General features: G+C 39.3%; 1 protein-coding gene across 1 annotated transcript in view; it reads left to right on the forward strand.

Annotated features, from left to right (window-relative positions):
• Positions 1 to 594: 594 nt before the first annotated feature.
• The window catches only part of SLC18A2 (solute carrier family 18 member A2), a 52836-nt gene continuing 39000 nt past the window's right edge, over positions 595 to 14430 (forward strand). Inside the window, exons 1-2 of the mRNA XM_044665623.1 lie at positions 595 to 1294; positions 2697 to 3039. Of these exons, the coding sequence (XP_044521558.1) occupies positions 1174 to 1294; positions 2697 to 3039 (464 nt within the window). The 5' untranslated portion in view covers positions 595 to 1173. The remainder of the gene's footprint in view (positions 1295 to 2696; positions 3040 to 14430) is intronic.

Genomic DNA, 14430 nt, shown 5'->3' on the forward strand with positions numbered 1-14430 from the left:
CCTTCCCTCCCTCTCCCTCTCCCTCTCCCCCCCCCCCCTCTCTTTCTCTCTCTCTCTCAGACGCGGGGGACTGAAGGGGTGGGGTCAGGGCATGATCCGAGCTTTCGTTCTACTTGGTGGGAGGGGGCTGCTCTCTCCTCCTCACCCCCTCCTCTCATGCTCAGGTCAGGTTGGTTGGCTGAGCAGGGGCGATAAAGATCGAGCCTTGACGTCAAACGAGCGGACCCGGTAAAGCTGAGCCTCTGGAGGGCATCGCTGAGAGGTGGAGACACAGACTCCGACCTGGACCCGGACGCAGCTACAGTTCACAGCAGCCGCCAGCTGGTGTTGCTGCCCTAACTGATTCGACCCACTGTTGGGACTTGCGCTCCGAACTCAATCCCAGCGCACGTCCCCAGGTAAGGGCACTGGAGAACTGCTCCCAGGAGTAGCTCGCGACCTCTTCTCAATGCTCACACGATAGGCTTAGCTAGGCTACTTTGGGAGCGGAAAGCCTCTCTCTCAGCCCATGTAAGATGTTAGGCGAGGACGGAGTTGTAGGGAGAGTAGGGCTTGGAAGAGACCAAATGGGAGGGAGGATTAGTTAGGGGTAGAAGGGATGAGAGAAAAATGAGAGAATTGGGGGGCTGAGTTAGGGGGTGGAATGCTGGAAGAGGAAGGGGTTTGGGACCTGGGTTTCTCTGAAAAGCGGAGAGTCAATGAAGTCTTTTACCAACCTTGGTGAACACAGTAAAAACCTAAAGCAAGACCAGAGATAGAAGAAGCAGGTTCCCTGCAGGGTTAAAATCTTTGTAAAGAAAGTGCGTCCCACCGCTTCTGGGCATCGCCCGCAGAAATACCTCTGAAACGAGCCTCATCCTCTCCCTACTCAATCCCTTTCGTTTTCTTTCTTTCTTTCTTTCTTTTCTTTTTTCTTTTTTTTTTTTTAAATCAATCTTGTCTGGTTAGAGACGGCTCAAACAAGGTCGGCTTGGAAGGGATGCAATTGAAAGGGGGATGGAGATTCGATTAGTTCACTAACCTCCCTCATTTCCTGGGCTGTAAGAGGGAATGGAGTCAGAAGCAGGGATGTTTGAGGCTGAACAGAGCAAGGGGAATGGACAATCAAGGTTTAATTGAACTATTTGTCCTTTGTATTTGCAGCAAGAGTCACGCCCAAGGGACCGAGGAGTCATGGCTCTGGGTGAATTTGGTCTCCTCACCTGGCTTCGGGAAAGCCGGCAGTCAAAGAAATTAATCCTTTTTATCGTATGCCTTGCTCTCCTCCTGGACAATATGCTTCTTACAGTTGTGGGTAAGTGGAAGCCTCGTTTCTTGGCTTCCTTTGAGATAGCTCCTAGCTACGCCATGCATAGTCGTACTCTCGAGATTTGCTTCTAAACAAATTACTGGAATTTGACACACTTCTCAAAAGCACATGCTTAGAAGTCGGGGCACAGAATCCTAGGTTTTTGTCTCTGCTACTGAGACATTATTTGTGGCTTCATTTCCTCCCCGGGGAGCATGAGCAAACTTGACTCTCTAGATAAGGAGCAGAACTTATGTTTCCTCTTGATAGGACCTCCCCTCCCCATTTCATTGTGGTAGAAAAGATTTCTGTTGCAGAAGAATATCTGCAATTCTAATAGTCTTTTGGTTTTTAAAGAAATTATTCCACATCAAAGAGGATGTACTTTATGAGGGTCTACCTGGCAACAATGAGGGCAAATGGCATCTTTCTCCAATTCAGAAAACCAAGGAGAGTTTAAATTGTTGTAAGATTGAGTGTGTTGAGTCGGAAACATTTCCTGACCAGGCTCGAAGGTAATTTTGAGATGTCAACTTCAGTCTCAGTATATATTAGATTATCCCTATTTGAAAAATGGGAAACTAGGTCTCACAAATTAACCCCATTAGCAAAAAAGCATCTGATAGGTTTCTTTACCCTGAAATGCTCTAATTTTAAAGAGATCTAAGTGGCATTTGTAACAGAGGGCTCAATATGAGATGGCTTCTGTTATCTCAGTTAGCATGCTTGCTGGACACATATCTTCTGAACTGAAATAGATTCAGATTCTCACATGAGAGAGAAGGTCAGAGGGTGCCAGTCTCTCACTATCTCTTGGCTATAAACTACCCTGGCTCTTTTATATTGATAGGCTGTCTGGATATATTTACCCAGAGAGTCAGTGGCATCTTGGATTTTGCTTGTAATCCCAGAAACCATTGGGAATTATGAGTTTCATAGACTATATAATAAATGCAAAATTCAAGTTTATGTAATAGGATGACAGAATAAACCTATTGCAAAATTGCTATTTCCTCTAGTGTTTTGATGACACAATGCAATTTTAGATGTCTGTTTCCTTGTTTCATTTATTTAAGTGTTCTCGTTAACCGTATACATTCTCTGACTGGAGAAGCACTGAAAATTCTGGGTAAACACTGATCACATTTTTCTTTTTTTGAGTAGCTTTCTTCTTGGAATTGGTGGCTTATGGTGAACGCACCAAGAAAGAAAGGCTATGTGGAGAGGGTAGAAGATATGAATTGCCATTCACTTTCTTAACTCTCCCTGAGGAGGTAGAAGTTTAATAGAATAAGCTAAATAAGGTGAAGTTTTTTCAGGTTTTAGCAAATGACTCCTCCTACTTAGCTTAAAGAGAACAATTAATTGGCTCTTGTCAACTACTTTTCTATTTTGTTTGTTTTTCTAGTGCCCATCATTCCCAGTTATTTATATTCCATTAAGCATGAAAAAAATGCCACAGAAATACAAACTGCCAAACCAGAAACTGGGTCTCCTACCTTCAGCAGCATCTTCTCCTATTATGACAATTCCACAATGGTCACTGGAAATGTCATTAAAGCACCGGAAAAAGAACAGTCATATAAGACAGTGACACAGCAAATGGTAGTCAATGCCACCAGCAGTCCATCTGACTGCCCCAAGGAAGAGAAAGACCTGATCAATGAAAATGTTCAAGTTGGCTTATTATTTGCTTCCAAAGCGACCATCCAGCTCCTCACTAACCCTTTCATAGGGCCAATGACTAACAGGTAGGTCATTCCTTAGTGAAATCCTTTAATACCAATATCTACCTAGTAATATCTTCCAAGCGAGCTCCCCACCTTTGGCAGTATCTTGCTCCTCTCTTTTTTGGAATCTGTCATTCTTTTCATCCGTGGAGTATCTTCAATAGAAGTAGCTGTAAATGGACAACCCAACCGCTGCTATATCCTTCCCTTTTCCCTTCCCCAATTATGTCTTCGTTCTTGCTAGCTAAGGATGCATTCGCATCTCTCTCTCTTCTTTTCTACTTGCTAAAATAAGCTCAGGAGATCTTTTTGAAGTGAGAGTGACCTGAATCTTTGAACTGTGATCCTAATCTATCTCAATCCTGGGTTTGAGCAGAAAGTTGTTGAAAAATAGCCTTTGTTTAGTCAGTAATCCACAGTAACCACTGGCTGTCCTGAATTTCTCAAGTGTCATTCAGCTTTGTTTCTTCCCTATTTTTCCCACCCTGGCTCCAGACTTCTTTTAAGGAACTTCCTTTTGGATTACATGGCCAAGAGGGAGGACTGTGAAAAAAATGACACATCCATGAGACTAGCTTACAGATAGCATTTTAAAAGCAACTGTGGAGCTGCAAGCAATGCACTAATTCCTTCCATGTTACTAGTTGCTAAGGTTATGTCGAAGCATAAGAAATTAAATGACAAACGGAGGCAATCACTCAAGTCCATCCCCCTTTCTATAATCCTCAATTTTAGGGCCCATTATATGGATGTTACTGGCAAAAAGTATTTTCTTGAATTAAAATTTCTGGATAATAGCATCAGCTCTTTACCTCTTATGTGATTTGAGAAATCAAGTATTTAGTGAGCAGTTATCATGTGCCCCAGCATGGTGCTGAGTGCTATTTGATACAAAACCATAAGCCTCAATTACAAGGAATTTACAATTTTATTGGACTGATGGCCTCAGTTTCCTTATTTGTAAAATGAGAGGGGTTGAACTATATGATTTCTAAGGTCTCTTCCATTTCTAATAATCTATGATTCTAACAAGTAATCTATGATTCTAACAAGATATACAGCTATGAAATGGTGAATAAACAAAATAGGATTTTATTTTTATATATCTAAACTTAAATAGATAAATACATATGTATTCATACATATCAACATTTTAAAACTTCTTTCCAAAGGTCTTAATTGTCCTGTATGATTAAGGACTAGAATAGTATATGATGAATATGTGTGAACATTTAGAGGAGGTAGAGATATGGCTCGGACATTTACTCTCTGTGTGACTTTAGGCAATTGGTTTAACCTTTTTGGATCTTGTTTTTCTTACATGTAAAATCAGAGCATTGGTCTATTGTAATTGACCTCTAATATTCCTCCAGTTCAGAATTATGATCTTATGAGCCTATTGTGAATTGGAGTCATCAGGGAAGCCTCTACTGAAGATGCAAGCAAGACTTGAGCTGGGCCACTGAAGGAAGTTTAGAGAAGGAAGATCATGGAGGGCATTCTGTATAACAGTAATAGTGTGAACAAAGGCACTGAAGAGGAAATGATTATGATGGGGTGTGGGTAGGGGTGAGTGAAGGAGATCTATCTGACTGGAGTGAAGGATCCTTTGGGGGATATCAAGAAATAAAGTCCAGATAGTTGGGGCCAGGTTCTGGAAGGTGTGGAAAACTAAGCAGAAAGTTCTAGACCCCAAAGGGCAGGCAGTAGGGCATCTTTACAAATTCTCGATCAAGGCAGTGACCCATGCAGAAAAAGATATCAGGAAGATTTATGTCCATAGCAGTATTCAGAATGAATTGGTCCTGGGGAGATCAGGCAGCACAATAGGCAGGAGATGAGGTAAGGAGGTGCCCTAGAGTGGGACCATTAGTAATGAAGAAGGAACAACTAGGTGGCTCAGTGGAGAGAGCGCTAGGCGTAGAGTCAAGAGGACCTGGGTTCAAATTTGACCTCAGATGCATACTAACTCTGTCATCCTGGCCAAATCACTTAACCCTAATTCCTTAGCCCTTACTGTATTTCTGCCTTAGAATCAATACAATGTATCCATTTTAAGGCAGAAAGTAAAAGTTAAAAAAAAAAAAAAGAAGGAATGAAGAGGAATGAATGAACTAGAAGTGCCCAGAATACCCAGAGTAGAATATCTTAGAAATAGCAATTGCGCTCTGCGTAACACTATGGTCTCCAAACTTTTCTGATTGCACGCTTATATTGGTGAACACTAAATAAACACGAATATTTATTTATAAAGTGCACATGTCCCATTGTACTAACAATTTTGTACATTAAGAACTTGCCCCCAATAGAAATTAGAAATATGAAGTTGAAATAACATTTTATTAACAACTTAAACCCTTTTTTGTTCTTACTAAAATACTGTTATATATATTCACATAATATTATATTTATAAATTATATATAGTTATGATATAATTGTTATGCTATATTATATTATTATGCTAGTATATATTTTAGTGAAAGTAACTTGGTTGAATGTCTTCACTATTTTTAAAATCTTGGTTTAATACCTTTTGTTACAGTGATTCAAAGATCTGGTTCTAAGTTCAGTTAATTCTAAATACTTGCTTTTACTGGTTGTCAAAGCTGAAAAAGATCTGACACAAACATACCTACATCTAAATGGAGGAAGTGCTTTTACTAAATCCAGATGTTGAGTTTTTCCATCCTATTCACCAATTAGGCAAAGATTTTCATTGAAATGAAGCTAGCAAATTTCCATCTTCTTGGAATGTCGATCAATTGATGCAAACTCATCAAAAGGGGTTGACTTTTCACATTTTGACAAACGGATCTAAAACACATTGAAACTCTTGATTTGGGAAGTTTTTAACCAGATTAGGATACTTCGTTCCTAAGTTTTTGTAATTGGATATGAGAGGTGTGAGTATTGATAGGTGAGACATCATTTTCAGCATCTCAAGCAGAAGAGAATAAGTATGCCAAAGAGTGTAGTCTACAGTGTCAAATACTGCCCTGGTGAGGGAGAATAAGGACAGAAAAAAATGCTCCTGAGATTTTGTAATTAAGAGACCTTTGAAGAAAGTGCTTTCAGCTGAGGGAAGATAGAAATGAGCAGGAATTTGAGAACCTAGAAAACTGGAAGCCTGGGGGGTGCACTCCATAGAAATAGAAAAATTCAAAAGAAGGATGAAGGTTGGGGCAAAAGTAATGCTTGGCCATTGCCCAAGGCCTCCTGTTGCAGCCACAATTCAAATGGATTGGGGGGGGGGTGGACATTGGGATGGAAGGAGGACAATAAGAAGTTAAAGGAGCAGGGAATCTTGCCTGCTTGGGTATTTGGATTGAGGTCCAGTTAAAGAAGCCCTGAGAGGTTCATGCCAGGGGGAAGAGTTTAACACAATCCATCTTCCCAACTTTTGATCGGTTGGTCACACATAAGTGGCAGGATGATGCCATTAGGAAAACTGGGGTCTGGAAAAAAAATGGCATTGCAGACTCACAGTCAGGAAGACTTTACTGCACATTTACAATTTGTCTCCTTTAATTTCCTAGAATTCCAAGTGGCAGACTACAAGCTCAAATTAAAACCATGATAATGGCCCTGAACCACATCCTGCCCCTAGTCTTGTCAATTAGTCAGAAAACTATTTTTAGACGGCAAGGGGCAAAATATACTCACAAAATTAATCCAAAGCTGGTTGGTGATTATGACCCCACCGAGAAGTGCCATTATAAATACAACAGCACATCTCATCAGCAAAAGCAAGTCAAGCAAACTGAAACTAGTCATGATTTCAAAAATGCTTGGATCTGTGTGTGCGTGAAGACCCAGTCAGAACACTTCTTGAAAATCCATGCAACATAATTACAGAAAACAGCTCAGGGCTTTGTATCCCGAGAAAGCAAAGAGTTCAACATCACACAGTAAAATGGAAGGCATTAATGTAATAAGGCTCTTGCTCAACACCTTGGTAGGAGTGCTGGTAAGGGCTCTGTGCCATACTTGGAAACTGTGATTGAAATGATGGAAGCATCACAGCTCTCCAAACGCAAATGGGAAATGAATGTTTTTGAAGCTGGTTCATACTGAAATGTCAAAGAAAACAGCTTGTTTAAACACAGTGACTTTTCATTATTAAACACTCGGTTTGAGACAAACACTGTAGTTGCCAAGGGTTGAGGTTTTACACACACACACACACACACACACACACAAAAAACCCATGTACAGGTTTCTGTTTCTACACACCAACATGCATAAATACATGTGTGCACATATGCATTTATGTGTATTGCGTGTGTGCACACATACCCTTCTCTGGAGAGAAGTCGAGCTTAACTTTGCTCCCTTTAAAATGGAGGATTAACCAGCCAATTGATTAGCAAGCATTTATAAAGCACTTACTATATGTGTGTCAGGCTCTCTGCTGGTTCACGGAGGATACAAAGACAGAAATTAAGCAATTCCTTACCCCTAGAAACTCACATTCTGTCAGGGAGACAGCAGATAGATATGTAAGTATATGCAAAATGTCTAAAAAGTAATTTGGGGGAGCTAGGTAGCTCAGTGGATAGAGCACCGAGCTTGGAGACAGGAAAGAGGTCCTGGATTCAAATGTGACTTCAAGAGACTTCCTAGGTGTGTGACCCTTGGCAAATCACTTACCCACAATTGATTACCCCTTACTGCTCTACTGCCTTGGAATTGATTCTCTGTATTGATTCTAAGACAGAAAATGAGGGTTTAAAACCAAAGTAATTTTTGTAGAAGGTGGTGTGGAGGTAAAGGAAACAATAACCGCTGAAGGAATCGAGAAAGCATTCCCAGTCACACAAGTCTACTAGAGGCAGCTAGGTGGCATAATGGAAAGAATGCTGGACTTGGAATCAGCAAGATCTGTGTGTTAAGTGAAAGATGAAATAGGCACCATATGCCCCAAAGACTGAACCTTTGTTTCCTCAGTCATTTCATTGTTCATGTGCCACACCTATGGTCAAATCTGACCTCAGTCACTTACTAGCTATGCGGCCCTGGGCAATTGACATAATCTAGTTGCCTCAATCTCTCTATCAGTAAAATGGGGATAATAAGAGCACCTACCTGCCAAAGAGTTTTGAGAATAAAGATATCTGTAAAAGTTATTTGTAAACCTTAATATAGTATATAAATGTTAGCTTTTAAAAATCATTACTCCCAATTATCCATGAGTAGTTCATGGATTCCTAAAATCAGGATAGGATGGGATTTGAGACCATTTCCTCCTTGAATCTTATATTTACTTTACAACATCCTCCAGTTGCCAAGGAACCACTCCTTCAAACCCCTCCAGTGATGGGAAAGTTGCTACCTCTGGAAGCAACTCATTTCATTTATGTGATTTATTCTCCAACAAAATTTTTTATGCTAGACTGGTTTCCTTCAGATATCCAACATCTTCTGAAATCATTTCTTTCTTCTTAGGGCTACATGTGTGTTTAGGGATCATCCGATGACAGAATAATACATTTAGAACTGGAAGGGACCACAGATGCCATTACAATGATGTCAAAATAAAAGAAAAGATGGATTAGGAAAGCACAAATTAACATTATTTATATTGTATTTTATTTATTTTGCTAAACATTTGCTAATGATATTTTAACATGGTATCTGTAACACTTAAGCACAGTTTCTTACTCAAGACTTATCCCAGTAGGTAGTGCTACTTTCTACTCTCAATGTCCTTCTCCCCAACACACAAACACACTTAAATTTATAGAATTTTAGGACTAGTCCAACCTCCCAGTTGACAGATGAGAAAACTGATGAGACTCTGAGAGGGGAAACATCTTGCCTGTAGTGAAAAAGCTACTGTCTGCAGGGCAGGTAATAATAATAGAACCACTGTTGTTATTGTGTCATTTTAGTCATGTTTGAGTCTTTGTGACCCCATTTGGGTTTTCATAGCAAAGATACTGGAATTTGTCACCTCCTTCTCTAGCTCATTTTACAAATGAGAAACTGAAGTAAATATGGTTAAGTGACTTGCCCAGGGTCACACAGCTATTAAGGGTCTGAGGCAGGATTTGAATTTATGAATATGTATTTCTCATTCCAAGCCTTGTCTTCTGACAGCACCACCTAATTTCCCACTATCATTTATAACATCATGTAAATGTGCAAATAAGATATCATTTTATTCTCACAATGACCAAAGAAGGTAGGTGTTATCTCCATCTTATTGATGAAAAGGACAGGCATTCAGCATTTGTTACTTGTCTGAGGTCACCTGACTAGTTAGCATCTGAGGTGGGACTTGAACTCAGTTCTTTGTGGCTGTAGGTCCAGCACTAGACCACTTAGCTCCCTGGGTTTTAGAACCTGGGTCTTCTGCATTATCTTCTTTCTACTATACCGCTTTGTCTTTCATTTTTCTTACTTTCCCCACTGTGTGGGATTTGTATCTTTTGTGTGAGAGCAGCTACCTTTCCACTCCTGAGTGAACAAAGTCAAAAACATACACTCATCAGCCAGTTGCTTGTACTGTTATTGTTGTAGTTTTGTTCAGTGTGGGACATTTCTGGTAGGTAGCTTAGACATGAAATAATATGGCTAGTCACAAAATGTTTTATTATTATCGATTTTGGCTAGCCAAAATTGTGGTGAGAATGAGGCTTTAGGATATGACTCATAATACAGATTAAACCATTTTCTTCTCTTCATTGATTTGCTATTTGGAGCAAAATACTCAATTTAAAAGAATGTTAGAGGCAGAGAGGGTCATTGGATTAAAAGAAAAGTCCTTCAAATTTGAAAAACTTCTGACAAAGAATTCCATCCACCTCTGGAGAAAGAACTGTTGGAGTTAGATGAAGATCACAGCATACTTTTTTCACATCAGTTTATTTATGGTTTTATTTTGCTCTTTTGGTTTTATATGAGTATTCTCTTACAATAATGACCAATACTGAACCATGTTTTGCATGATAATACATGTATAACCCAGATCAAATTGCTTACCGTCTCCGAGAAATGAGGAGGGAGACAATTTGTCTCTTACAATTTTGGAAAATGTATGTTGAAAGATGTTATTACATGAAATTGAGGAAACAGAATATCTTTGAATAAAGAAAAAATTATAAAAAGAAAACAAAAATGAAAGAAAGAAAAAAAGAAAGAGGAAGAGGAAGAAAGAAAGAGAGAAGGACAGAAAGAAAGGACAGAAGAAAGGAAGGAAGGAAAGAAGGAAGGAAGGAAGAATAAAGGAAGGAAGGAAGAAAGGCCCTAAGAAATAAGTTAGAATTGGGGTTCTGAGCCTTTTTCTGTATAATGTACCTCTATGGGAGTCTCATGAAGACTATGTACCCCTTATTAAAATGATATCTTTTAGTTGCATAAAATAGAATGGCAAAGTAAGTCAATTGAAATAGTTATCAAAATATTAAATAAGTTCAAAGACCCCAGGTTAGAAACTCCTGGTCTAGAACATCCACTTCATTTTTCAGATGTGGAAAATCACATGTATAGGATTGAAAAGAATTGTCCAAAGTCATTGGTCTAGACCAATGGTCGGCAACCTTTTTGGCTGTGAGCCATAAATGCCTGCAGAAGAAGGAGGATGGAGGCAGAAGGCGCTGGAATATGAGGCAGGGGCTGAAGGGGCCCCTGGGGCACATCCTGGGGCTCTGCCCAGACTGGCTGGTGGGGAGGTGGAGCCAGATATGGCTCGAGAGCCACACGTTGCCGACCTCTGATATAGACTCTAGACTTATGATTTGAATGATGCAGAGAAGTCTTGGGGAAGAGATTTCCTCTGCTATTGCAGATAGGCAACTGTTTTCCAGTATATAGTCTGAGTTGACTGGGACATAGAAAAATTAAATGACTTGCCTAGGGATCACACATAGTCAATATGTGTTATGTTAGCCTTAGGACTTAACCATGGTCTTCTTGTTTCTGAAGTCTATATTACATATTACACTATGACCAGTTTTTCAAGGTTATATACATAGCAAATAGTAGAACCAGAATTTGAATCTATAACCTCTGGGCTAGTGTAGTTTCCAAGGTAAGAATGAAAATTTCTCCCTATAAGACTAAGTTTCTGAGGACAGTAGAAGTTGGACAAATCCTAGGCAGGGTTTGAAAATTGTATCCCCTGTATATTACTGGACCCCAGAGGCTTTATGCTAATGCATAAGATTTTGACCTACCACAAAATTCATTCCTATGAGCCATGCATGGAAAATGCAATTTCATGGCATGAACAGAAAGTGCATTCATATTTTTTTAATGACCCTTGTCGTTTCACCCCTACTTACCTCGTATACCTCTGCTCTTGGATCTGGGATCAGGGAGGTGGCAGCTAGAGAATGTTTTTCATCTTTATGTCTCCCACAGGGTTTAACACAGAACCTTGCAACATGGTAGGCATTTAACAAATCAAAAGGATTTGGGTTTGATTTTTACTTCAGGCACTTACAAACTGGTTCACTTAATCCCTAAAGTTACTTGATCTCTTTAAAGCTTAGTTTCTTCTACTATAAAATAGAAATAATAATGGCACTGATTTCACAGGCTTGTATTGAAGATCAAATGAGTTAATGCGTACCGAAAGCACTTGGCATCTATATTACACAAATGTGAACTATTATTATTATTATATGGTTTGTTTAATAAATGGATGGGTGGGACAAAGTGTCCAGATTGTAATCTGACAGCCTTTTTGTCATATGGCAAAAGATTCGAAAATAATCCTTGAATTCATCAAAGCTTGGTAGTACTTCTGGTCATTCGATGTCTGTTTCTAAGGGATAAGTAACTTACTCCATAATATATTCCATTCAACTAGCATGCAAAAATGAGAAGCATGGTGGTTTTTTTCAGTGTTCAGTCACAAATATGAAATTTATGAATGAAAAACTTAGAAAAAATATTTCTTGCAGAGGCCATGTGAAAATCTCCTTTCGGTCTTCTCATACTGAATGAAATCAAATTGTTCTTAGAAGTGATGGTGGGAGTGGTGGAGTATAGATTTCATTTGAAAAGTGTGAAGGTCATCATCAACAGAATTTTTAGAATGGGAATATATTCCAAGGTGGCTAGACTATGTTTGATTTCTTAACTATCTCCAATGGGACATCTCCAATTTCATCTTTTGCTTGTCACGATCTCAAAGTCCTACTTTTACTAGAACAGTATCAGTGACTATGTTCCTGTCCTAGGTCCATAATAATCCATAGTTTTCTGGTATAACTTGAAATCCAGATGTTTTCCTTAAAAAATCACACAACGTTTGCACTAGAAAGGGGACTTAGAGCCAATCCACGCTAACCATTTGATTTTATCACATGGGAAAAGTAAAGCTTGGAGTAGGGAAATATCTTGCCCATAGAAAGTAAATGGCAGAAACAGGACTACACTGAAAGGAAACTAATTGGTGCAATGAATAGAGAACACTGGGATTGGAGTCGGGAAGACCTGAATTTAAATCCTGCCTCAATACTTACTACTTCTGTGACACTAGGCAAGTCACTTAATGCTGTTTGCTTCAGTTTCCTCATTTATACAATGAGTTGGAGAAGAAAGTGGGAAACCACTTCAGCATCTCTGCCAAGAAAACCCCAAATGGGATCACAAAAAGCTGGACAGGGCTGAAATGACTGAACAAAGAACTAGACCATAGGTCTCCTGACTTCAGATTCAGTGATCTGCATACTGCAAACACTGTCTCCTTTTAGCTAGCATCAGATCAACAAAAAAACAAACTTATCTAAAAAGACACTGTACTTAGCATATAGAAGTTTTCTAATCACTGTCGGGTGGTCTGAAGTGAGCTTTCTGGGTAATAAGCAGTGACCTTATCAGTTTCTCAGTTGGCAGGAAGAACAGCTGTTTGGGGAAAGAATCTCCAGTTGGAGATGTTAACTAAATAAGCAGAAAACAGTATAGTCTTCTGAAATCAGAAGATAATGGTCAGAAAATTCTGGGTTTCTTGTCATACTGAACAATCCAGATAATGAATTTCAGAGGACAAGGAAAGTATTAACGGAAGAAGCAGTCTATACTACCATGACCCATAGGACATTTAGTGTGTTACTTGAAGAAAAAATGAGCATGTGAAAATAAGCATTTATTAGTCAAAGAGTAGGAATGGAGGAATGATAGGAGCATTGGAGAGATTGATACTAGGATTTCCTCCAAGAGCAAGTTTCCTTGGGGCATTTACAGGGTGATTTGCAGTAATTCACTTTATATGCTCCCTCTTAGCGTATTTATTTTTATAAGGTGAGATATACCTGTGCCCTCTTAGGAGAGAATTGGGTTAAGATCATACCTTGAGTATTTCAGACATTTAGTCTACATTTATTCATATCAGTTACATTATAGCAGGCTTTCAACGTTTTTTTAAAATCGGCTTCCACCAACCAAGCTAATGGCAAATAAAGGGGGTTCATAGCAAAAGGGGAAGGCTACATCTCCTGGTTACCTTTCCACAAAAGTACTACACCAGCAATAAACCTTTGATTTACTTAGGACTTTGTTAGCCCATTGGTAGGATGACTGAGCCGTGACAGTGCACATCCAGGGGCCTCCATGATTCACTGCCTTCTAGTATAATTGTGTTAATTAGCATCTTCATCACCAGTCGGCCCCATAGTACTGGATTCATTGGGTCCCTGGCTCTGAGTAATTAATACACAGATACTTCCTCTCTTTCAGGCTATTTTAGGCACTTTTAGCCTCATATTGAAGCTTTTGTCATGTGGCAAGCACTTTAGATTCGAACTGGATCTTGTGGTTAGCCCAAAGTTAGTCTAGAATTGGAATTCTTAAACTGGAGTCCATGGACCCTCAAGGGGTTTATGGATAGATTTCAGAGGTTCTCTAGAAATGTACCTACTAATAAACACAATTCATATATATAAATAAATATATTAATAGATCCAACTCATATATAAATATACATATAAAATATCAATATAATTAGGCTATATTAATATATAAATTCCTTTTCTATATTAATTTAGATGGGAAATTTTTCTTTTTCTTTTATTAACTGCTAACTAAAACAACATTTTCTTTGATTATGAATATAGTTAAAATATTATTGAGAGGAAGGGTCTATGCAACGGTTGGCAACCTTTTTGGCCATGAGAGCCATAAACGCCTGCGGAAGGAGGAGGATGGAAGCGGAAGGCGCTGGAATATGGGGCGGGGGCTGAAGGGCCCCCTGGGGCACATCTTGGGGCTCTGCCCAGACTGGCTGGTGGGGAGGTGGAGCCAGATATGGCTCGAGAGCCATACGTTGCTGACCCCTAGTCTATAGGCTTCATTAGAATACCAAAGTGGAGGTTTAAGATATTAAAAATTTTAGGGTTAGGGTTATGAATCCGTGGTATCTAGAATAAAAAATTCCTTTCCCCATCCAAGAAAGAAGTAAAATG

Source organism: Gracilinanus agilis, chromosome 2 (genome assembly GCF_016433145.1).
Source record: "Gracilinanus agilis isolate LMUSP501 chromosome 2, AgileGrace, whole genome shotgun sequence".
Taxonomy (NCBI): domain Eukaryota; kingdom Metazoa; phylum Chordata; class Mammalia; order Didelphimorphia; family Didelphidae; genus Gracilinanus; species Gracilinanus agilis.